Genomic DNA, 26,067 nt, shown 5'->3' on the forward strand with positions numbered 1-26,067 from the left:
CAAGACACATTAAAAACTTTTCTCCCCCTCTCTGATCTGCGTCATTTGTACTCTTAACCTCAATGAAGTCCTTGGAGAAGGAGCTCACATAGCCTTCACGGAAAGCTGCCTGATGTTGCTGAGTTTAGTCTCCTCCTTGGAGTGATGTCACAGGTACAAAAGCATCTTTCTAATGTTCAAGGGAGTTTAAGCAGCAAGGATCACTCATTTGTTCTCTGATTCATTTCACAAATACGTGTGGAGCTCTACTGTGTGCTGGGCCTTGTGCTGCACACTGGGGGTGGATCAGAAGTGGTTCCTGCTTCATGGAGCTGTAGCGAAGAATGGAAGTAAATAAACTAGCAACTACAAACAGCATAATAAGGACTGTAATTTGGTATGACATACCGAGAAGCTTTGCATGTGTGTAATTTGTGCTCAGACACTAGTAGAAGGTGTTAATGAGACTACACAAGAGGGGAACTGACCTTAGTAGCAGGAGAGAGGGAGAAGCTGTTCTTTAAGGTTTTCCAGAAGAAGTAATAGCCAGGCTGAAATCTGGAAAATGAATGTGGATGTGCCAGAGGGAAGAATTTGGAAAGGAAGCAGAAAGAACAGCATGTGTAAACGCTCAGGAACCAGAGAAAACATGAAACATTCTAGAAGTGGTTTAGGGTGAGTGGAGTGGCAGTGGAAGCAAGGAGTGGAGAGAAGTGGATGGAGAATTCTTTATGGACGGACTTGTATCCTGAGAGCAGAGAGGAGCCACTGAAAGATTCAAGCAGTGAAAAAAACTCGTTCAGACTTTCCCCTGGAGGGTAGACATTGGATTTGGGGGTGGGATGATGGCACGTGTGTTCAGTTTCTCTTGTCTACTGGACGTCTAGGTATAGAAGTCAGTCAACTGTTAGCTTTAGGGCACAGAAGCAGGGTCTTGCCTGGAGTTACAGATTTGGGAGGGAGTCTCCAACTTGTCTCATGGTTGAGGCTATGGGAGTAGATGACAATCACCTTTGGGAGCATGTGCAGATTGTAGTCTGTTTAGGAAACACCTGGGGTGCTTGTTAAAATCAAGGTTCCTGAGTCCCACCCTGGAGATTTTGATTCTGAAGGTCCTGGCACTCCGTGGGAGTCTGCATTTTACCCAAACTCCCTGGTTACTCTGATACATGGGGTCTGTGGGCCATCCTCGTAGAAAGTAAACCATGGGGGTGAAATGAGAAGTCTTTGGAGAGAACTTGAGGGGCAGGATGACTGGACTCAATTACTCAGAATTATTCCCTTAGGGAAGTGTCTGCTGAGTCCCAGCAGACAAGAGTGCCAGTCAGCAATGGAAAAATAGGGAGAGAAAAGCAACTCTCAGTGCACTTTGCAGGCAGTGTGGATCTTTCAGTAGGATTTTACCTTTTATAAATGCATTTTCCAGAACAGGAAAATTGAATTATCTCTCCTCTCTAAAGAACACATTTCTTAAAAAAGGAAAAAAATACGTATGTACATACATACACATATATGCACATGCTTGCATATATTATAGGTGTGTGTGTGTGTGTGTGTGTGTAAAGAGAGAGGCTTAAGATAAATCAGAGGTTGGTTTAACTAGCCTTTTCCATTCCAGCTTGTCAATCGCTTTATGAATACTCATGTTTGATGCAGAGGTAGATGCCTCAAAAAGCTTGATGCAATAGAATCACACGCTTGTGGAAGACATGGCTGTTTATTTGGACAAAGATAATGGAAATATGGGAAGAGGACTTAATTTTTTTGAAACTTTTGGAAAAATATTTTAGAATGACTAGTTCTTTGACATGAGATCCAACCACTGATATTTATCTTTGAATTCTTTGGCAACGCTGAATGATCAATTGTATTGAAGGTTTCTTTTATCTAATGAAGTGAGACTAATTGCCCTGTGCGAGTTTGTAACAGCATGTTTTTTTTTTTAAATTCTAGCTATTCCCTCAGTTAAAAGATTTTAATCTGACTTAATGAATTCAAACCTAACAAAAATGAATAATTTTTATACGATCGTGACCCTAAGGAGAAGTAGCAATTATTGGGCCTTGTATATGCCAGGGATGGTGAATGAAGGTTTAGGTGAGATATTTTGTTGAGTTTTCACAGTGACCCTTGTAAGTAGCAGCTATTGTCATTTTCAGATGAGACATTTATACCTATGCTCACATAACAATTAAATGACTGAGCTAGAACTGGAACCAAAGTCTGGCTGCAAGGCAAATCTTCAAAGAATTTGTAGGAGAATTATGACTCCTGCATTCATTTTCTAATGCTTTACTACAGGCACCAGACTAACATTCTTTTCCCCCTGGCTTGTATTGATGCAGTAGAAACGTAAAAGATGTTTATCAGGTCCCTTGTTAATACTTCAGTCTTGCGGACATGATCATCCTAAGAAAATGCCAAGTTGTCTAAGCTATACTCATCCTTTGTGTTTGGGGCATTCACTCATTCCTTCATCCATTGAATATTTCTTGAGTGCCAGACACTGTGCAGAAGTTTGAGACATAGCAGTGAATAGAGAGATGAGTCCCTGCCGTCAGGGCACTTACTTTCTCGTGGAATGTTGCTGCTCTTGAAATATGGTGGCAGGGATGGGATACTAGTGAGCAACAGGGAGTATGATGAGTTCAAATAATTGAATGATTGTTCTACTCCATGGTGGTTATCAATCACGGCTTCTAGAGTCATCTTGGCACTAATGAAAGCTGTCCAACTTATGTAGAAACTCCCAGAGCCCTGTCATCAAATGATGGGCCTTTTAGGTATTCTTTCCAAATTACAGGACTCAGAAAACTGTTTTAATTTTGAAAATATTAGAGCCTTGCAGCTGAAAAATTTCCCACTCAGTAGGACTCACTATTCTTGTCTTGTTTTGCTGCGCATGCTCTGTGAGGGGCTGCTTCTAGGGAGCATTTCCCATGCTTTGCATTCCCTAGTCCTGTGCTGGGTTCGGGGAATTCACAGTGGAGAGAGCTACTCAGGCCACCTCTCTCTCCATTTCCATGGCCTCTTAGGGGAGATGAACTCTTGAATTCCATAGGCAATGAAGATGTCAAAACATTTGAGACTTCAAAACATTTGAGGAAGAATCTGAACTGCTTCATGAAAGTTCTGTTAGTCAGGAAACTCCAACTCTTATTTTTTATTCCAACTCATTATTTACTTCAAATCTTTTTTAAAGCTCTGCAGGACATGTAATGGACCCTTGTTATAGCCAACTTTTGAGTTTTACTGCTCAGCCTGGAAAAAGAACTAGCCTGCAAGGATAATTTAGATTTGGCCTTACCTAAAATCATGACTGGGTGGAGCCATCTCTTTAATAATTGCCAAAATTAAGGAAAAAAAAAAAGCAAGAGACTAGGCTGAAAAGGATCTATCATCACATTGGCAAAATGCTCAAACATCCCTTGCCTTTTCCCTGCAGTGGTTTGGAGTTCGTCTCAGATACAGTAGTTGTCTCATGCTGTCTGTGGTGATAATGTGACTGATCACCCTTCTGGGCTTCCCTTTTGAAGTCAAAAGTGAACAGTAATGTATCTCTTGTCACAGAGGTTGATATGTGGTCTAAGGGGCTGTGAGCCAACCTGGAACACTCTTTGAACCTAGCAGCAGAATGAATTAGGAGGGTTTGAGAGGGCCACAGAGGAAAGGTATAACCTGAAGAAACAGGCTAGTGCTTTACAAAAGAAAGATCTTCTCAAGAAAGTGGCTTTGCTTTGAAAGGGTCCGGTTAATCCCCCTCATGTTGTTGACCTTTAGAGTTTCTCAAGGGACCCAGTAAAAATAATGGCTTAGTGATAGAGAAGTTGTTTATCCTGTTTCTACCAATCTCCATAGCTGTCACACTTTGTCACCTGTGGCTAGTCATCATACATCTTTGGGAACCCAGACTCCTCAGTTAAAACGTTTTCTGATTGTAATCCTTGATTGGCACTGATGAAGGATGATGGACCTAGGGTGAAAAAATTTAGCCTACTCAGTGTAGGAAACAAATCTGATGTCGTTGGGTTGTGGGCCTTTCTGTATTTGTTTGCTGGGAGGGCTGTTAGTCTGAGAATTTGCTTCTCCTTGTAGTTAGCTGTCCTTCTCCACGTTTCTCCTCCTCTTTGACCCTCTCCATATTTCTGTCTTCGCTGTCCTGAGCACATTCCTCCCAACTTCCAACATCCCTTGCCAAACTTCTAAATAATCTCAAGTCTCCTGAGGCCCTGAACGTATGAACTCCAACCCCTATTTATACAAATTTGACATAAAGATTGGGCAAAGAAAAACTACAGGGCTTTCCTAGAGAATATCGAATTATGCTGTTTGCTGTGACATTTTAGTAGGAATTATGTGGCTGTCACAGAAAATTTGAACTAGTCCAAGTTATTATGAATAGAATCCATTTTTGATAACTTGTAGGAATTTAGTGGTTTTATTTAGGAATTTAGGAATTTTATTGGGAGGGAAGGTTGTATGAAATTTTTTATTCGTTTAATACAGTAGACAGCCAAGCTAAGGGTTAAAATTATATGTTGGCATATTTTGTCTTCTGTCAAAGTAAACCAAAATTGAAAAAACAGTCATCCTTGATTCCTATGTTTTTTTTTTCAAGAAGTGCCATTTTACCACCACAGATTAATAGAAACAGGGTGGAAACACTAATCTGAGTAAATTAAAAGTCTGAATAATAGAGTATTTTATTTTCGTTATTTTTAATGTATGTTCATTTTCAATTAAATTAATATGTGGGCATGGAAAACAATCAAATAGTATTAAAGGTTAATAACAAAATCAATAGTCCCCCCTCCCCCACTCCCACTCTGCATCCTTTTCCCCATTAGTGACCAATTCCAATGCTTTCAGCTGTTTCTTCCAATGTCTTTCTCCACATTATTCAAGAATGTGAATGTAATGCTCATTCCTGATTCATCAGTTTTAAGTATTGCCTATAGACTTTCTTTAGTGGTTGATGAGGATTATTTTAGCTCTTTTGCATGTTCCTCTCTTTAATGAACTATTATCCCGACATGTGACTTACTGATACGACTAATGCTAAAAATCCTGAGTGTGAAATATTCGTTAAAATCCCAGGCTCTACACTCAGATTCTGAGACAGTAAGTACATGGTGGCCTCATTTTTATGCAATGTGCATTTTTAGCAAATGACTTGGGTAATTCTCATGCAGGTATTCAAAGAAGTTATTTGGAAAAACTCCAGCCTGGGGTTTGACTCTTGGTTCTCCTCTCTAGGTGTCAGGTAATGCAGGATTTCAAGAATTGTGGAGGATATAAAGGCACAGTAATTTGTAAGCAATGACTCAGGGGTTCTGTTTTAATGAATAGACAAAATGAATCTGTAGACTCCATGCAAATTGTTTGTATATAATTATGTGATTGCTGTTTATAAATAAGTTTGAAAATGGTTTGCTACCCCTAAACATAACAGGACTTGATCTTCTAATCAAGGGAGTTATAATGTTTAAAATGCTGTTCTGAATTGCCTTCTTTAATTTCTAAATATGTGTTTGTATTTGTCTAGGAGGCACAGCTCCTAGATGTGACAGCGATGGGGAGGAAGCAGAGGGTAGGCTCAAAAAGTTGAGTTTCCACCAGGCCAAGGAGCAGACCCAGGGCAGTAGGACCTCCACCGTCCAGGTTTGGGCAACTGGTTAGTGCCTGGGGCCTGAGACGTGGTAGAGGGATCTCAGGAGGGCAGTGTCTACTTCCGGGAGTCAGGAGTGCAGGGTCCTCACACATTCCAGGGAGGCAAGTGTCAGATCCTTTTTAGGAAGTTCTACCTGCAAGAAGGAGGCTTTTACGCTTTAGCCTGGAGTTTAAGGGCAGAGAGAGAAGTGGTTCTAGGTGTAGTGGTGCTAGGCAGAATAAGTATTCAGTGGTTAAGAAAGGGATGAGGCAGAAGCGCAGCCTGAAAGCATGGCTCAATTTGAGTGAGTGCAGCTGGAGAGACTAGTACTCATTTCAGGTCCTATGGATGTTTATCTTTGAACCAGGTTTGGGGTACAGACAGGGGAACCTAGAGTGTGTTCGTGTGCTGCTAGTGACTAAAAGAAACAGCTCTGGAGATAGAACTGCCAGCATATTTCTGACCTACCTATTTGGCTATCACATTTGTTTAGAAGCTGAAACAAGGTTTATCAGTTAACTTGTCCAGCTCCAAGGAGTTTGGGACAGCCGGGGATGCTCATGACCAGGAGGTGTCAGGCTAAAGGCTCAAGAACTCTTGGAGTTTCAGAAACAATTCCAGATCCCCTCCTATGGGTTCAGCATTGGAATATTACCTCCTGGCCCAGCCTAGTTAGGAAGGTGATTCAGTATCAAGTACCTCTGGGCAGTTGGGAAGGGAGAGGGCTTGAGATGGGTTGCCCCCTCGTTTCGTTTGCCCTGACCTCTGGGAACTGGGATGAGGCTGTGGCTCTAGGTAGATAGATTTGGACCAGTGTTTGGGTAACAGGACCAGGAGGAGTCAAAGGATGACTTTATTAGACAAGCAGACATTCAATCAGTATCATTTTTATGACTCACAGGTTCTCCATGGGATTATTTCTTCTTTGTAGGTCAAACTTAATGCAAGAATCTTTTAGATTTTGAAATGAGGGGAATATGGAAACTTCTCATTCAGCTTTCTTAGATGAAAATTCTAAGCAAGCAGCTAAAAATGCCATGTTGTTAGCTTCAGCCAAGAATCAGGTCTGATTCTTGTAGGTCCTGGTTTACTTAAGACAATGACCATCTTGTGAGTACACTGCCTAAAGCATATTGAAGAAGGAAGGCTTAGCTGGCGTTTCACGGCCATCAGATTGATTACCAAGAATTCAGAGTCACTAAAATGAAAATGGCCACTGTGTTTATTTATAAAAGCGCTTTGTTGCTCTTCTAAGTTAAAGTTGATGACAGATGTGTTTTTAGAGAAAAAGTATAAACACTAGAGACATAAGCATCTGCTCTTTCTCAGTCTTGCCTCCTAGATTTGTAGTTCATTTTTTACCCACACAAAGGGCTTTTCTTTTTTCTACTGAATACCCGAAAATATGAGTGTAAATGACTGATATGGATTCTTGACAGTTTTACTGGAACAAAGCTAGTGTTTTCAGGCTTTGATTGCCCATATCTGGCTGCTCTGTGGGTGGTGTTGATTATCCCTTTTTCGCCCCATAGTCCATATGGCATTATAGTCCACTAAGTGAACTGGCCAATTGAAGTGATGACGCACAGTGTTTCCCTGGAGCCGTGGAGTTCATTTCTATGACCCAGATGTGCTGCTATGCTTTCCTTTGTTTATCATGGTTGTGAGAATTACTTCATGGAGGTATACCTCAAGAATGTAAAAGTCAAAGCATTTGAGTACGCAGTTCTCAAAGTGTCGTCCGTGGACCCCTGGGATCCCCAAGACTGTTTCAGAGGGTTCGCAAGTTCAAAGCTGTTTTTTACCGTAATACTAAGACATTATTTGCCTCTTTGTCTATGTTCTCATTTGCACCAATGGTGAGTCAAAGTGCTAGAGCCTTAGCACAGATCGAGGCACCAAACTGGTCATTGTATTGTCACCACCGTGTACTCTCAGTTAAAACAAGCCATTTTTACTAAAAATGTCTCTGATGAAACTAAAAACTATTAGTTTTTTATTAAAATCTTACCCTTCAATACACATCATTTTAACCTGGAGGTATGCAAAAAAATCTGCTGAGTATTGGAATATAGTGGATATCTAAAGGAAAACACTTATGTGTTTATTTGAGTTGTGAGCTGAACCAACCACTTTTTTCGTACAATTTCACTTTTACTTGAAAGAATGACTGACAGACAAATTATTTCAGGCTTGGGCATTTGGCAGACATTTTCTCAAAAAAAAAAAAGTGTCGCTTTAAGGAAAACAAATGGCAGTCTTTGTTGCCAGTGATAAAATTTGAGCTTTCATGTGAAAATTAGAATTTTGGAAAACTTTTACTTGCCACTGTGAACTTAATAGCTTTCTAATAGTTAAAGACTTCTCTGAAGAGGTAAGAGAAGATATTAATAAGTGTGATTTATTTTTGATATTTGATAATGAAATAAATTAACATTTGGAAGATCTACGGAAATCAATATTTTCCAAAGGACCAATGCATAATGTTAAAAAAATTATTCGTGGGAAGAATTTCCATTCGGTGTGCAAGACATAGTTTAGAATTCCACATTACAACCAATCTTTAAGATTGTTGAATTATGGTATAGTATCAAAAAAGAGCATCCACGGTTATCTGAAATTGCTATTAAAATCCTCCCCTATTTTCCAGCTACATATCTGTGTAAGGCTGGATTTTCTTTATATACTACAACCAAAAAAAATATTGCAATAAATTGAAAGAAGCAAATACGAAAACCCAATGTCTTCTATTAGCCAGAAATTAAATAGATTTACAAAAAGGTAGAACAGTGTTACTTTTCTCACTAATTTTTTTATTTGTTTTGGAAAGTATAGTTGTTTTCCATGAAAACATTTTATTTATGTCAACATGAAGGATTTTTGTTATTTTAAAATGAACAAGTTTTAAAAATTTCTCAGTTTTAATTTCTAATACAGTAAATGTTGATAGATAGATATAATCCACGTAAACAAGAACTCTTTGGGAGGTTCAATAATTTTTAAGAGTGTAAAGGCATCCCGAGGTCGCATGTTTGAAAACCACCGGTTGAAGCTGAGTTTTCCACATATGGCACAGATTGGGGATCCGGATCTAGTTTAAATATAAAGCAAATAATTTTTCACTCTTTTTCCAGTTTTCTAAGCATTGCCATTGTCCTTTGGTTCCTGTGTGTCTGTCCAGACATGCTCATAAGATATCTTTGCTACCCTCCAATCTAGAGGCTTCCAGGTATGCACATTGCCCACCTGGGAAGAGGCACCAACCCTGGGCTCCACCCACCTGAAGAGGAAGAGAAGAGCTTGTGTACAGTTAAGGATACATTGTCCTTGTCTGTCACATCTGGCTAACTCCTTCATATGGCAAGATGGACAGCTACCTGGGCATATGGTGATTAGCCTGAATGATTCTGGGTGGGACCTCTCTTATCTAAAGACAGAAATGGAATTTGGAGGAGTATATATGAGTTCATTGTCAAGGATATCATCAGCATAATGGAATATTAAATGGGCAATAAAATATTAGTTTGGGAAACTCATGAAAACTGCTTGCTAGGATTTCAAGTGGAAAAGGCAGATACCCAATGGTATTGTAGTCTATCAACAATGGTTTTAATTATTTATTGGGAAAAGACATTGTGCTGGGCACCGGGGACACAGTGGTGAACAAAAGACACAGTCCTTGACTGTAGATATAAAATTTTGTGTATATGCTGAGTCAAATTTGAAGGTCATAAGTAAAAATCAAAACAAGACTAATGGGGAAGCTGATTCAAATCTCTCACATTTAAAAAAATGTCGTTTCATTGATATTATTATTTTAATTTCAATATCAGAGACATGAGGGGCTAGAGATGGGTGTGAAATTCATGCTATTTTAGCCCGTGCCTCTTTAAAACACCAGGCACAAGTGGAGGAGAGGAGCTGGAAGGGCACTGATCCTTCTGGCTGCTCCCAGCCCGGTATCCTTGCCTGATCCCCAAAGCTCCTGCCTCATTTTACTCTGTTTCTGCAGCTCCTTGACCTAACCTAGCCCAGCGCTGCCCACTCACAGCCTCACTTGTGGTTCCATGAAGTCCCACCCAAAGGGACCTACAGGGGTAAACAAGCCTTTTCCTTGGATCTTTGTTTCTGCCGTTACCACCTACTGAGGATTCTATAAGGGTTCTATTTGTTTACCATGTGTCACTTTTTTAAGGCCACCCGGAGACAAGGATTGAGGGGCAAGTTTGCTAGGTGAAAAAAAGACAAGAGAAGGACTTGGCTGAAATATTCCTCAGCATGTCTACAAGTAGCCGTTTTAAAGGCCTGGAAACCACATATCCCACATAGTCTGCCTGGGGAATTTGTAGCCAGCTATGTTTTCAGAGGATATGGGAGGTAGAGTTTTCATACTATGGTATTTATAAATATTCCACAAATGCCAGACGTTGGTAGAGGGACCTGTTTTATAGAACTGGAAAAAGTCCATGTAGAAGCCTAGAATTTTTTGTTCTATGGTAAAATGTGTAAAAGTTCTGAAAAAAACAAAAACGAAATGAATAGGAATCTTGAGATAGCTTGTAGTGACAGTATCCTTCAAACAAACACAAAAACCAGTGAAAGGGTGGTTCTTGGAATCTATAAAAATAGATTCTTAAATTGAATTTGAAGAGTGTATTATTTAATATAGTATTTTGGGGGAGGGGAGAAGGCTTTGGGGGAATAGAATTGATTGCTCAATTAAGGAATATTGATTGCCCAGTATTGGGATTTGCTTAACCAGAAATTGTTGCCAAGAAATTTGCTCCGAGGAGGAAGCACTCTATGGCTGTAGATACTTAAGATACACCTACAGTAGTAAATTGAAGTTGACTAGCGTTTTCCAAATTATGTTCTTCATAATATCGTACCAAAGTATGTTTATGTGCCATGACAAAAGGGTTCTATGGTGAAATAAGTTTGAGGAACACTATATCTTATATTGTCCCCACTGAATATCCATATACATTAAAGGATAAGAAAAGTCCTGCAATGAAAGAAACATTTAACACAACCTCACTCATTTCTTTGTAGGAGTCTTGTGTCATGGAACCCCTATTAACTTCTTATGAAACAGGATTCCACAAAGTACTAGCTTAGGAGATGCAGTAGGAGATTATTGAGTGTAAATTGCCTTGATGTTTTTGATGGAAAGATTTGGTCAATCCAGATAATTCTTTTAGTGCCTCTGAAAGAAGACTGAGGTATACCTTGGCATATGTTAGTAAGAGCTTATCATCGTTCAGTCTGGCTAACTCCTGTATATAGAAAGATGGACAGCCAGCTGGGGCTATCACAATTAGCCTGAGGGATTCTCTGTGCTATAAGCCATAGCCTTCTGTTTTATCCTTCCCTCTAGAGCTCAGTTGGATTGTGGTTATGGCACCCATGAATGCTGTTTTTCATATTTAAAAAAAATGGTTATACAGTGACCTACTATATCTGTGAGGTTGCCTCGCGTATTTGCAGGAAACACCAGCCTATTTGTGGCAATGGAGCGAGGGAGTGTGCCAGCATGTGTTACTTTCTATAGCGAGATGAAATGATTATCCCCACCAACCCCCAAACACACCCCTCCTTAGGAAAACAAACATTTGCAAGTTTATTTTATTAAATCTGTGTAGAACTTCTATAAATATATTGTGACAGCAGCTGTCATACAGCATATATCAAGAAAGTGCTTTGAAACTTTATGCAAATACATGGGCAATGTATACACTACTGTACACCACAAAGACTACTCCATGTGTTACCGGTGCCAAGGAAAACAAATGTTCTCCAAGTAACTCAGAGGAAAAGTCACCACAGCCCTGTACCTTTCACAGTCCTGTTCTCTTGGCCAGTGAAACATATCTTTGAACGGCTAATCCTAAAGAGAGCAGGGTGGGGGTGAGGGTGCCGAAGGTTCATTTTTATTGGTAACTTTTATAGATCAAGTACTGTGCTGGGCACTTTCAGCACATTCACTCATAAAATTTTCACAGCAGCTTTGTGAGGAAAATGACATTATTTAGTAATAAAATAACCAAGACTCAGATTAAATACATTGCCCAAGGTCACTCATTTACTAATTTATGGAGCTGGCTGGGATTCAAAATTAATTTGACCCCAAATATTTGTGAGAGCTAGCGTTTAATGAACGCCTACTATGCACCAGGCACTGAGCTGAAAGCTTTACCTGCATCCTTTTATTCTTTATGTGAACTCTGTGAGCTTGGGGGCTGTTGTTTTTCCTAATTTACAGATGAAGAAATTGACGCTTAGAGAAGTGAAGTAACTTTGGTGTACAGTAGTGAGGCATAGAAGCAGAGATCTGAAGGAATTCTTAACCCCTGTGGTTTGTTCCCTTGAACGATGTGGGTTTCCAGTTTTCCTTCTTGATTTTGGGTCTGGAAACTTTCCTGGGTTGTACTGAGCTTAAGGCACAGATCCGCTCATGTCTTCATGGGCTAGGTTTTCATAAACATTAAAAAAAGTCATTATTTTCCCTTAAAGTTTTGATTCATCACCCATTTATCTGGAGTTTGGCATCATTTCCACATTTGTGGTTATCGTTATTTCTACAATTCTAATAATAGATCAGATTTGGAGTTTTGAGAATATATCAGTGCAAAGACCTCACATCTAATTATCGGATGAAGGAAATGACCTCTTTTTGATGATTTGTGGGCTTTTGCTGTAACGTTGGGAGCATGTATAACTGAGGCTCTCCCCCTTCATTCCTGTGGACCCTTTGGAGTTGGGAATGTTTGAGACTAGAATCACTTAAAATGTTTGCTCTGAGCAGTTTTGGCGCTAGTACTGCTCTTTTCATTTCCAAGTTTTAAGAACTCTTCTGCTTTTTAAAGTAAACCCACTAGACCCTTTGAGAACTATGGATTTTGAATCCTTATCCTTTTGTGGTCACATAAGCCCCCCCACCAAGGCGTGTTTTGTTATTGTTATAATGAGAGCAACCATTTTCCAGGCAAAGTTAATCCAAGAGAATGGACCACTTGTGATTTCAAAGTAGAGTCTGCCTGGGAGGGTTTGCAAAAGAGGGACCAAGAATTGAGCCTAAATATTATCTCAGGGCAGACCAGTTAAAAGGCTCAATAGATCATAGTTTTTGTCCTCGACCATTGGAAACCCCTTCCTAGAACAAAAATACAAAATAATCATTGCACATGAATGTTCATGTGATGTATGTTAGGTAAAACGTATATCATAAATGTAAGTTATTTTCCACCTTAGCAATCTTTGGAGGATAGATGGAGGCATTTTGTTTTGAAGTCTCATCCACAGAGTCCTCCAACAGACCTTACCAGATAGCTACTTAGAACAAAAAAAAAATTATGTCTTATCTAAAAATTAAGAGAAATTCTTTACTACAAGGGCAATATCCACAAGCTACATACTTGTGAATAGGCCAGACATTCTTCAGATCACAAATAAATTCAACCAATCAGAACTAGTAATATTCTGGTCATGAGTTGATCATATAATTTGAGCTACTTGTATATATCACTTCTCTGAACTTGACAACCAAACTGTAGTACTGGTTGATATGGCTTTTTATAAATAACACACATCAATTTAAAAAGTGATTTTCTGGATTTCTTGGTCAAAAAAGGGCTGGATGTTCTACCTTCAGTAGCTAAACTTTCGCTTAATCTGCCTGTTTTCAAGACATTGCTGTCATCCTCCAATTGGCCTAGTATGATAAAATGGAGGATTTTTATGAACCACTGCCTCCCTGAGTCCTGGACATTTGCCCCCAAAATATTCCCCTTCAATGCTGGTCTTTAAAGAGAGCCCTTGGGCATGTTCTGAGTGGCTTATCTCTGGTCCACTCACCACTAAAGTCCTGAGGGCTGATTTAAGTGGATTGGCTTTCCTCTGATTTCCAATCAAAGGTGGCCTTCCACTCTTCTCCTCTTAGCTTCATAGGAACCGTGGAGACTGTCCTTGGTTTCCATTGAAACATTTAGGGTAGCTCTGGCGAGCACTTGAACTTCTGTTCTAGCTATGGCCTAAAAAAAACAAGTCCTGAATTGCTGTCCTTTATGCATCATTTCCTGAAATAAGGTACTAATTGTGTTGTTTAGGTAGAACTTTTTTCTGTTCCTTTTAATGAGGTTAAGGATTTAAACTGTCCAGTCCTATGGTTTGCCATCTTTCTTGAAAAAAACCCCTGGCTTTGCTAAGCATGTTGTCACAGTTACGGAGCTGTCATCCACTCACCCTCATATAGGACCAGGCAGGCTTTCCATCCAGCTGCTGCCTCACTAAGGTACCTACTCCCTTCTGGCCTCTCCGCAGAGTGTTCTGGCCAAGATTACAAGACAACGGTTATGAATCTGGCTTGATATTATTCTAGGAGATGCTTGATTTAATTTAATTCATTGTTTCTACAAGAGACCAAGCACTTTCTCTTTCTGCCTGGCTAATATATGAATCCATTTGTTAGAGAATATACCTATACTTTGTCTATAGGTGTTATTTTATATTGCCCAATGCTGGACCCTGATGGTGAGTCTTCCTAGCAAGTCAGAGTTCACAGTAGAGGAAATAACACTTTCCTGGGCTGGATAAGATTCCATCTTCTGCCATGTCTGTCTGCCGTTGTTTACTCTGGCACTGCCACCATTTTTCCAGGGATTTTGGTTCTCGGCCTGGCATGGCTACTACTTCCACTCTCTTGGATTGCACATTGCCACTAATATCCTGGAGGCCTCTGATGACAAAGCAGTGTGGCGGGGAAGTGGGAAGGACCAATATCACTTTCTTTTTTGTGTGTTTTACTCAATTATAAGAATCCCAAATCAGTGGAGCCTGTACTTGAATATTTCACAGAGGTTTTAGTGACACAATTCTTTTAGGCTTTACTTTCAGCATCTTTCTCCCCTAGGACCAATACGGGCATTGTTGGCACTGGACTTGGGATGACTTGAGTAACAGATGCAAAGTTATATTCATAATAATACCTTCCTTCTGTAACTAGGCTCAGTAACTGCTGATTCTGTTGTGCTGCATCTCTGTCTCCCTTAGGATGGATTTTTTTCTCATGAGAATCCAAGCAGGTGAACTTCTCTCTTTCACTGGACTTGCCTAGACATGTCTGAACACTAGCTTTGGCTCAAACTAGAACTCCCCACGACTATTCTTTCCAACAGGCCGTATACTTCTTTCCTTTGATCACATTTGGCCTAGATTACAATCATCCCAAGAGCTTGCCAAGGTTGAGTTGCAGCCTGAATGTTTCAGAACACAAACAGAATTGGTTGACAAGACCAATACCCAGGGACGTCACCAGTCTGCATGAGTAGTGCCAGAAACCTCTAGTCTCCCTGGATAATGTCCCTTGATGGAGGCCAGAGTATTTATAGGACTCCATGATATATTACTCACAACATTTTAGATTTTTTTAGAATTTTAGGAAGTTGTCACCTGATTTCTGCACATAGTTGAAATCTGCAGATTTATAAAGAACTGCCAATAGTAATGTATACTGAATGGAGATTTTGAGATTTTTCATTTGAAGACACTGTGGTCCCATAGAAAAACTCAAATATGCATTTAATGGGCAAATGAAAGCCAAAATGCTGTGACTAGCCAACTGCTATTTAGAAATGAAGTTTAATTGTAATCTTATTTTTCAGTAGTGTGTTCGGGCATACTATATTTAGGAAATATCTTAAAGACTTCTAAGTATAATTTTGTCAATACGATGAGGGGATCCAGACGTGTCTTAATTAAGACTAATTCATATCAAAACAACAGATATGTTTGTACCTCAGGAAACCTCACGGAAGCACAAACATTTTTGAGTTATTTTCGGCTTTCACTGACAACCCAACAAGTGTGTGTTTAACTGAAAACCAAACACTTCTGATGTTACTATGGTCTCACTGTGGAGCTAGGAAGACAGATGCGCTTGTGGAAGACAGAAGAAATATTAACATGGCTTCTGCCCTCCATGAACAAATGATAAATCCAAATGAAACATTACGAAAACAAAATGAAACAATATATAATGCATGTAGTATACATAAACTATTTTTGGTAGCGAAAACTTCACAGTCAACCGAAAAGTTCTAGAGAAACTTCTTCAATGATGCTTGGGTTTCTGTCTTTGCAAGTTGGTGTTTCCAGGGACTCTTGCCCCGATCAAAGTCCTTCTTGTGGCTTCCTCCTTAGTGCACATCCAGCTTTTCTGTGGTGTAGACAGTCTGGGGAATATGAAAAATGCCCTTTCTCCTGCATAATGGTGTTATTTCCTTCCTTTCAGGAATGGCTCATAACTCATAGGAGGTGTGAGTTCTGAATGATTGTTCTTTTCATCTCTCTGGAAGTGGGCCAGACTGTAGATAAAGCGTTTGATGTGTCAGCAGTAGGCTTGTAACAGCTTTGACTCTTACATGATGATGAAAGGTTGAATTTCGATAAAAATGGCAAGAAAAGGAAAAGGTCTCGTTTTTTTTCTTTTGCTCTTTTTCTTGGGTGGCAGTTGAGAAATGTCCCACCAGGGTGGTCTATGAGGTCTCTTCGAATCTGAAATATTAGGAGGGTGTTCTCTGATGGATTTATTTGTTTATTTATTGATTGTTCAGAGAGGGAACACCCATGCTTGCTGGCAGGGCAGGGCCAGCTTCTCAGGATCCTTATCAGCAAGTCCCTACCTCTCTGCTCTCTGAGCTTGGGAAGGATATCATGTTTCTCAGGGCAGATAACTTATGTTCCAGCCATCATCCCTCAGCACCTGCTTTCAGACCCCAAACAAACCAGGGCTGGCGAATCTATTCTGGTTCCCAGGGCTTTCTTCACCCCTTAGTTTCCGAGGCATTTGTTCAGAGATCTCATCTGAGTGTGGTCCTGTAGGGTGGTCTCATCTTCCTGCTGCTGAAATAGACAAAGAAAGGAGTAAAATATTTGTGGACACCAGAACCAGTCGGAATTTGCCTCATATGGTGTCCCAGTCTTATGAACCATTTGTGTGTCCACCTGTGTGGAAAGCTGGGTTTGGGGAAGAGGAAGAATTTCTGAATTTTCCTTTTCAAAGCAAAAACATTAAAAAAATAGGGAAAAAACCCCCAAACCTGCCATTCAGGTAAGTGACAAGAAAGAACTAAGAAGAAGGACTCAAAGAAGAAGACAGATGAATTTTACCTTTAAATATGAGCCTTGAGCAAACACAATAGGGAAATCCCGTTTTATAATCGTGTGTGTGAATCAGTAGTAAACACATTTACGTCATCTATTTATTTATGAATCTAATATATTTTTCACAAAATTTTGACCCTCGGTTCTACCTTTATGTGCACTTGAAGTCCAACACTGTCTCCATAGCTGGGCTGGGCCTGCTCACTTATACAGCGACTGAAAGCTGGCCTCGAGCTTCTCTGTCAGCTGACTAACGCCTCACTGTGGTGCCATGCAGACCCAGGACAACCACCTTTCTACAGTCATCTGCAGGTATATTTGAATATGATGAATACAGTCAAACTCTTTGGGAGTCATCTCTCTGGCCATCAGAGGACACTGAAGTCCCTACAGGCTCAGCGGCACAGGCCAGAGGATGACTGGCCAAGTCACACAGATTGGTGGGAACTTCAATTTAGAGGGTTACTGCTGACCAGCAGGGCCTGCCTGTGCATCTGAAGATGGCTGTGGGCAAACAGGATGGTTTTCCTACTTCATTAACATCTAAAAAGTTGCTCCTGAAGATGTCCATCAGCAGTAATGATTTGCCTATGACAATAAGGAAAGAGTGAAAAAGATGAGAAACTCAGATTGTCTGGTTTGAATACCACCTTCTAAAAGGTTTGATGGAATAACTAGAGACGAGCATAGGAAGAAGAACAGACAAGAAGTAGACGTGAACTTGTTCAGTTCAGCAACCATATGACCAGGATTTAAACTGAGATTCTTGGCTATCTTTTCCCTTCTGAAAAACATGGGAAAAACTAGCTTTTTCAGTGAAAGAAAGGCTAATAGAACAGGTTATTTTGGTGAGTTGTAGTGACGTGAAGCCTGGAATATTACATTTGGGATTACACAGTGAAATTAAATGTCATTTCTTTAAGAAGAATTGTGGTAGAAAGAATAATGTACTCCCTGACCCCCAAATGTCCATGTGCTAGTCCCTAAAACCTATGACTCCTACCTTCTATGGCAAAAGAGACTTTGCAGCTGTAATTAAGTTAAGGATTTTGAGACAGGGAGATTGTCCTGCATTATCTGGATGGGCCCTCTTATGAGAGTCCTTAAAAGGGAGGCAGAAGTGATGATGGAAGCAGAGGGCCAGAGTCAGAGAGATCTGAAGATGCTACAGTGATGGCTTTGGCAATGGAGAAAGGAGGGCATGAGCCAAGGGATGCAGGCAGCCTCTAGAAGCTGGAAAAGACGAGGAAACAGATTCTTCCCTAGAGCCTCCGGAAGGAACCTAGCCCTGCTGATCCTTTGATTTTAGCCCGGGAAACTGATTTCAGCCTTGTGACTTTCAGAACTATAAGATAATAAATGTGTGTTGTTTTAAGCCACTATGTCTGTGTGGTAATCTGTTATAGCAGCAATAGGAAACCAAAACAATAATATGAACAATGATACAATTGGACTTAGAAACAGTAATTGATGAGAAAAATAAAAGGAATTTGTTTCAGACTTGATTCTCAAGACAGAACATCAGGTCATGGTTCTCTGAACAGGAGTGAAGGACAAAAAGGTTTTTGTTTTTGTCAGCCCAGTGGGTACTTCTTAAGGGTCATTATTTGCTCAAGATTTTTATGGGACAAAATAGGTATCTTGGTCAAGCTTTGCTGACATGTCCTTGACTCTCTGTGCGTAGAATCAAAGCTGATTTCTATTTTATCACTTGGAAACAAAAACTCATGAATAGCATAATGTTCAGATTTTGGGAGTGGAAAGTTCCAGAATCCTCACAGATTGTGATGATAAAGCCTGCATTGGCCTCAGTACAGATGCCTTGGTGAAGCATAATTCAACCCTATCAACCTAAATCACAACTCCATCCCCACCTCTGCTCCCGCAACCCTCATCTTTCCCAAGCCTGAATAAGAGTGGCCTCCAGCCACCAGAGAGGTGAAATGGGGCCTGGTTCTTCTCCAGAGAAAACTCCTCCGCCTGAAATATGTGCTCCATCATTCAGAACACATCATTTGAGCACATGTTATAGGCTGTGATATGTGCCAGCTACCAGAGGAACTAACATGGTAAATAAGACTTAATCCCTGTTTGCTGGAAGCTCATGTTGGTGAGGCATTTTCAAAATGCAGTGCCTTGCACAGCAGAGTTCAATTCATCTGGGAAAGTCATTAAAAATGCAGTTCCTGGACAGTGCCTTGAGAAAACATTGGTCTAGTGCAATGGTTCTCATTGCACTAGAGTGATTTTGTTCCCCGTGGACATTTGGCAATATCTGCAGACATTTCCATTTGTTCTAACCAGGGAATGAAGGGTGATACTGGCATCTGGTGGATAGAGGCCAGGGATACTGCTACATATCTTACAATGGGCAAGATGGCCCCTTAAAACAAAGACTAATCTGACCCCAAATGTCAGTAGTGCCAAAGCTGAAAAGCCCTAATCTAGCAAGTCAGTCTCACAAACACACACACAAATTATTATACCATGCTAGAATATACAAATGTACCAACGTAGTACACATGTGCCAATGTAGTGTGTGTGTGTATGTGTGTCCGTATGTACCTTTCCCTCACTCTCTCATTCTCTCTCTCTCAGTGGGCTCACCACCCACCATAATTTGGATGTCTCTCTGCCTTTGTCCACTCTCCTTCCATAGACTGACAGCCCACCTGCTGCCCCTTCTCTGCTTTGATTTCCTGTTCTGCACTGGTCAACAATGGGGGAAGCCAAGTACCAAGACCTTTACCCCCGGAAGTAACTGTCATGCTCTGGAACTTTACCAAAATACGTTTCCAAGTCAAAGAGAGGCATGGCTAAACACATGTGTTTTTTCTGAAGTTTTTTGACTCAATTTATAGTTCAGAGTGGCTGCTCTGCTCACAAATCAGCTTTGCACCACTGGCTGTTGTGATGTAAGAGTTATGAGTTACACATAAATTCTTTGTACTCAAGATGTATTTCTCCCCTACACTAGCCCCTCCAGTTTTTCTCTTCTCTTGTTCCTACCTTCATCTAGAATCAATGGAGAACTCTGTTCTCTTCAGAGAATTGAACAGTGGAAAAACAATGGCTCCAGAATGTGGTTGAGTGTAGCTGATTGGTTGTGACTGGTTACAAATACACTGCTCTGCTTCCCACCTCCTGTTAGGGAGCCAGGCTCTGCATCCTGGTCAAGGAATGAGCACCATGTTGCATGCTACAGATGGTTTCCAGGCCCCAATTCTCAGTAGTCCTCAAGGATGGGAGAAACATCCTGCATGCACATGACTGTGGTTTTATCATCTTGTGCTCAGCACTATAGTTAAAAAGATAGATTTTTATTATGCAACAAAACTGCTGCTCTAGGGTAAACTTTGACAGAAAGTATTTGTATTCTTGACTGAATCAGCTAAAATAAAAACATCAAGGGGACAGAAAATAGACCTGGGACAAGTTTCATGTCTTCCTTTCAGCTACTTTCAGAGAAGCACTTGGATATGCAAGTAGGACAAATGAACATCTCTAAAGAGCAAGCTTACCTTTCCAAGGAAAGGCTAATGGTGAAAATCATAACTCACCAGTGCTATGGAAGTTCCTGGCATTCCTTTCCTTGTTGAGAATATAGTCATTAGTTTCCATGTATTTTAAATATTTTGAAATTTTCAAACATTTAACAAAATACCCGGATCCTAGGGATTTTATCAGCTTTACAGGTTGAAGTTGAGTGTTGCTTTTTGGAGTGTCAGCACCAACAAACATTTAGTTAGTACCTAAAATGTGCAAAACCCATTGAGATACAAAGATAAGCAGATGCAGACAGCCCTGAGTTGTGCCATCTCCTCAGCATCCTGTAGTTAGAGCAGTCTGAAAAATTCCTCCGAATTCTAGCGCCCATTGTGTGTGGTGGCTCTTCCTTTCCTTCAGCACATTTTTACTGAGATGTTTCCTTGAGTCCATCACGCTCTTGGATATTAGACTCAAAGAACTGGTCCCTGCCCCCATGACAGTCTAACTTGGAGGGTTAAACTTTTCTGTATGTGTCAAAAATACAGGAGAACAGATGAGAAAAGAAGAGATATGGGAAGATGGAAGGGGTTACTGAGGAATGAAGGGATTTAAGGGCCTCACAGATTAGAAGAGGCTTGAGATAGACCTTGAATGAGGCAGGATTTCGAGAAGAGTCAGGGATGGGGGGAGAGAGGGAAAGAGGGATGTATAAAGAAGATGGTGGGCATAGGATGTACTTGGGGACAACAAATAAATAAGATACATTGGAACTTTCTCTATGTTAGAATTGGCAGGAAAGAAAATTGGAGAGAAAATTACGGGGTATCTTGACAAAGCATGCTAACTGTGGTAATAAAGAACTAATGCACCTGAGTGTTTCAATGCAACAAAATATATTTCTTGCTCATCTAACCATTCATTGCAGGTGTTTGGTGGGTGTATTTCCATATGGTGACTCAGGGAAGCAGGCTTTTTCTATTTTTAGCGGAATTCTTGATGTTCCCTCCATAAATCTATAAATTCCTCCATGAAGAGAGTATTTTTGTAGGTTATATTCACTGCTGTATCCCCAGCATATGGTAGGCCTTAAACAAATATTTGATCAAATAATGAAATGATGGCTGGATGTTGGGAAGCAGTCCTGGACATATTGAACCTTCCAGGATGGATTAGTGGAAAAGACTTGACGCAGGGAAGCCAGTTAGAAAGGGATTGTGATAATCCGATAGAGCCTGAGTTAGTGTCGTTACAGTAGGAATTAGTGCATTTTTAGAAAGAGAAATGTTTCCTTCTGCTATTTTAACTTTCTTAGTTTACAGCATAGACACAGCTTATGGTTTAACCAGAGTCCCTGCTGAATTGACATCATAGAGCAGGTTGTGAGCCGAAAGGCCCTGGGACTTTCTTTGGAGGCATTAATTGGAATGCAGCCTCGGGCCTTGGGCTCTGCCACAATCCTGCAACCCAAACAAAACACAACTCAGCTAAACCAGCAAACCCAGATTGGAGTTCAAGTTACTTTAGCGGACTCCTGGGAAGCACAAACTGCAGTTGTATTATGTATGCAAAATTCGCTCCTTGACCTTATGGTAAGGAAAATGACTGGAATACACATAATCTTTTGCCAGCTTTCCAAAGTGTTGGACAAGCTAAGTCCTATGCAATTATGCAATACTTTTAAAAAAATTTGAATTTTAAAATATGCTTGAAAAATAGATGCTGATCCAACAAGAACAGAGACTATCGATGAAAAGAATATGTTCTCTGTGCACCTAAGGGAAGCCAACACACAGGCAGCCTCATGTGGCCTGAAGCTTCAGGACTTTAGGAAGTTGCTTGCAGATGAATTTCTTTGAAATGAATAGCTCAGGGCGGCATATGCCCTCCCTCTAGATTTGACTTCTGTGGTTTATGTATAAGCTGGGGCAGACCTCAGAGTCTGACCTAGACTCACGTTATGTGCCTCTGAAGTCTGGTGAAAGGCCAGACTTTAGGATTCCGCAGAGTTGAGAGTTGAGTGAGGAACCTCACAGAGAACAGCCAAGGATTCTTAGGAGATTTTGAGTGATTCTTGCTGATCTGGAAATAATGTAAAAACAACAGAAGAGCTTTTTGTGGTATTTTCACATGTTCTCTATTGGTTTGGGGAAGAATCCAACAGTAAAGTGGCTTAAAAACAATAAATATTTAAAAAGACATAATGTGCCCTACTCTTTTCATCCATCTCTACAAAAAAATAAACTATAATAATAAATATGGCAAGAACAGGAAGGAAAGCAGAAACAACAGGTGATGGTAGTTTGCTGGGATGGGAATGGATATGATCCAGACGGTCAGTGTCCGGTGTTAATGCAGAAAGTGGTGGAGAAGGTGTGAGGAAATGCTGTGAGGGAATCTACCTCTCCCCAGGCCCAGGGCTCTGAGATGTGACTTCCTCATTTTCTGAGGTCTCTTGAGATATAAAGTACCAGCTTGAGACAACAGGTACTTGAACATCCACTTGTTGGTTTTCTAGCTCAAATCCCAGAGAAGCCAATCCATTGACATTTCTTTTGCCTAGTGATCTATGTACCAAATTTACTGATTTTCTAAAAAATAAAACCTTAAATTATTCACAAATTTGATAGCAGTTCATATTGCACAGAATAGTTTTCACATGAGCCTTGCAAAGTTGTTGGACATAAATTGACTAGAAAGTACTTTTTTTTTTTTCTCACCCAACTTTCTGAAGATTCAGTTACAAATTGCTGAGGCTGGAAGAAGAGGCACCACGGCTGAGGGATAGAGGAGGAGGAGTTCGGCATACTGCATCTTCTCATTCTACAGAGGAGAGAGAGGCTGACAGGCAGAACCGGGGGAAGGATGCTGAGGTCAAGAAGGAAGGAATGGGTGTCAGAGGCAATGGGTGCTGGAGGACAGAAAGCGTGGAGAATGAGGAACAGGGAAGATTATTGAAGGTTCTAGAACTTCTCCCATGGGCCACTGAGGCTCTGCTAGTCCTTCTAATATCAATCATCATATACCTTCTACTCAGTTAAGGATACAGATTCGGTTAGCTTGGTGTATTCAGTGAAATTGTTCTGCTGAACATAGGCTCTTAGCGCCTCCATTTTCAGCAGATTGGCTGCTTCCTCTAATCTGAACCTCATGGAGCCATCCCAGCACACCTTCAAACTGTGGCAGAAAGGGAAGCCTTCCTGGAGGAAGATGTCTGCAGGACCTACAGAAAGATGGGGGTCTGAAAGAGGAGGAAAAGTCTCAGGAAACACAAAGGGTTCCTTTGCTTGCTTTGGGGTTAGAAAGGAAGCCCGCTTGTCCTGGTTTGCCTGAGACTTCTCTGGTTTTAGTCCTGAAAGCCACAAATCCCAGGAAAACTGAGAGAGTTGGCTGGTCTTGAGAAGGAAAAAGATAAAGAAAGGTGGTGACAAGTGTGGAGAGGTGATGTTGTAATCATCTCTTTAGGGGCAGGCTTTTTGCAGGTACAATTTGTGTGGCCTACAGGGAAAATAAAAGGATGCTTGGGAGAAATTACATGGATCTGAGCAGTCACCCCAGGGACCTAATAGCAGGGAAGGCCCTAGGTTTATTCCAGATGTCTTGATTATATAATATCTATGCACTTGCTTTTCTAAATGTGCTTTTTCTTTCTCTCTCTTTTCTTCAGGGAGGCAGGACACAGTGCGTGCGAGAAGTCTGTCCCATTCTCTCCTGTCCTCAGCACCTTAGCCACATCCCCCCAGGACAGTGCTGCCCCAAATGTTTGGGTGAGTGACTGTTTTCAGGTCAAAGAACAATGTAATTGATTTTCAGTGTTTTCTGCTGAGTCTTCATCTACATTATTTATCTTGGAGTTCTCAAGATTGTCCTGTCACGTGGCTTCTTAGAGAAAATATTACTTCTAATTACAAGAACATAAGGTGTGCACAGGGTTTGTCTCTCTGCTGATGCCTCCTCAGAGGTTTCTTCTGTCTTGTCTTCCCTTATATCTGTAAACCTAGAACACTGGACAACCTGGAATAATATGTCCTTGTGGGGAGAACGGTACTGAAGAAACTGTCTTTAATTGGACATACAATGATAAGAAGGAATGTATTTTAAAGGCATTTGAAGTAAACACACACAGGAGTATAGACAAGTGTTACTTTTAGAGGCAAAAGCATGCAGGAGGATAACATGCCCAAAACGAGAGGTTTGGAAGGGAGCAATGAATAATAGCCAAAAAAGGGAGTGTTAGCTATTTCTTCTTGAGTATTTACTATGTACGAGGCACCATATAAAACACTTTATTATGCTTTTTCTTACTTAATTTATCAAGAAGCTGTGACATAGAGGTACTAAATGTACTAGATAATTCCAGTGCATAATATAGGTACTCATTAGTTTTGTTGTACTGAGAAGGAAGTAAATTCTTAGCAGGTGACTCAGCTAGTGAGTTATGGCATTGATACTTGAGCACAAGTCTCTGATTCCTCAGCCCATCCTCTAACCTGCTGCAGCTCAGCTTCCCCAGGGACGTGGACAGCAGCGTGTGTGTTGTCAACTGAAAGGAGACAGCTGATGATGGCGAGTCTGCAGAGCATGAGGTTCCTTGGCATTTTTTTGTAATCCATATGTCAGCTTCTTCCATATGATCCCTAGGCCCTTGAGTTAGTTGAGGTCCAACTAGTTACGATTCAAATCAAAGTAGCTTCACCCATCATTTGAATACAACAGAACACCCAGCAACCTCACTAGAATCTACAGAGATCCTTGAGGGGGCTAATATTTTTCCTAGTCCCCCCTGGCTTTGTGTTTCTGCACCTGCTGTTTTTCTCTCTTTGTTCCTTTCCTCTTCCTCCTCCTCCTCCTCTCCTCTTCTTCTTCTTCAACGTCATTTTGTCCTTTCAGACACACCACCCATCCAGTCTTTTCACTTCCTATGGTGCTATTGAATCAAGGCTTATGTCGCAGATTTTACTGAAGATTTGCAGTCACCGAGGGTGATTACTTTACAGAGAAGCGTGGTGGATGACCTAAAATGGAATCACGTTTAGGAAACTTTAACTGTTTGTCTCTTTTGTTTGAGCTCTAGCCTCTCCTATCAGTTATTGTCCACACTCTTTCCTTGAATCTTCTGTCCTTTCTTTCATAGTTTGCTTTCCCCAAATCCAAGAAATCTTGTTGATTTATTTTTCTCATTCCCAGCTTATCACAGCCACTCCCTGAAGTCTATCTTTCTACAACCCAATTGGCACATAAAGGTATCTTGTTAAACTAAGGCAGTTTTCTCCTCTTTGAGGAGTTCTATTACTATTTCTTTGTCTAACGATGTTTGCCTTCTTGCTACACGCACATACACATGCACACACATATATGCACACCCACCCACACAGATACTTTTTGATTAAATATGAAGTAATCCTAAGAGCAAAGGAGGATTGTTTAGACGTGCCTGACTAAAGACATTTCCACTGATATGTGTGCTTCCTGGGTTGCCAGTGTGTGCTTGCACTGCTGGAATAGAATTTGCCAGTTCACTGTGGGCGAAATCATCGTGCTATGGGTCCCGGTGGAAGTAGCATTCCAAGTAATCAGGGAAGTCATCACAGAGAAGGTGGCATTTAGGGCCTGGCTTTGAAGATAAGTGGGCTTGATGAATGTTTTGAAGCTGGTACCATAGATGTGCTGAGTCAGCTCAGAAGTTTCTCATATGAGCAATGACTATTGTATTGAATGCAGATTTTTCTGTCCATTTGTGGTCATAAGTCAGACTAAAAAAGGAACAGCAAGTCTTAGGAAATTTGAAAATC

General features: G+C 40.7%; 1 protein-coding gene across 8 annotated transcripts in view; it reads left to right on the plus strand.

Annotated features, from left to right (window-relative positions):
- Positions 1–26,067, plus strand: part of BMPER (BMP binding endothelial regulator) — a 236,397-nt gene that overhangs the window by 104,801 nt on the left and 105,529 nt on the right. For all 8 annotated transcript variants that reach the window (XM_070511687.1, XM_070511719.1, XM_070511712.1 and 5 more), the window contains exon 7: positions 23,943–24,042. In XM_070511687.1, coding sequence (XP_070367788.1) covers positions 23,943–24,042 — 100 coding nt within the window. The remainder of the gene's footprint in view (positions 1–23,942; positions 24,043–26,067) is intronic.

The sequence above is a fragment of the Equus asinus genome, chromosome 1 (genome assembly GCF_041296235.1).
Source record: "Equus asinus isolate D_3611 breed Donkey chromosome 1, EquAss-T2T_v2, whole genome shotgun sequence".
In the NCBI taxonomy this organism is placed as follows: Eukaryota; Metazoa; Chordata; class Mammalia; order Perissodactyla; family Equidae; genus Equus; species Equus asinus.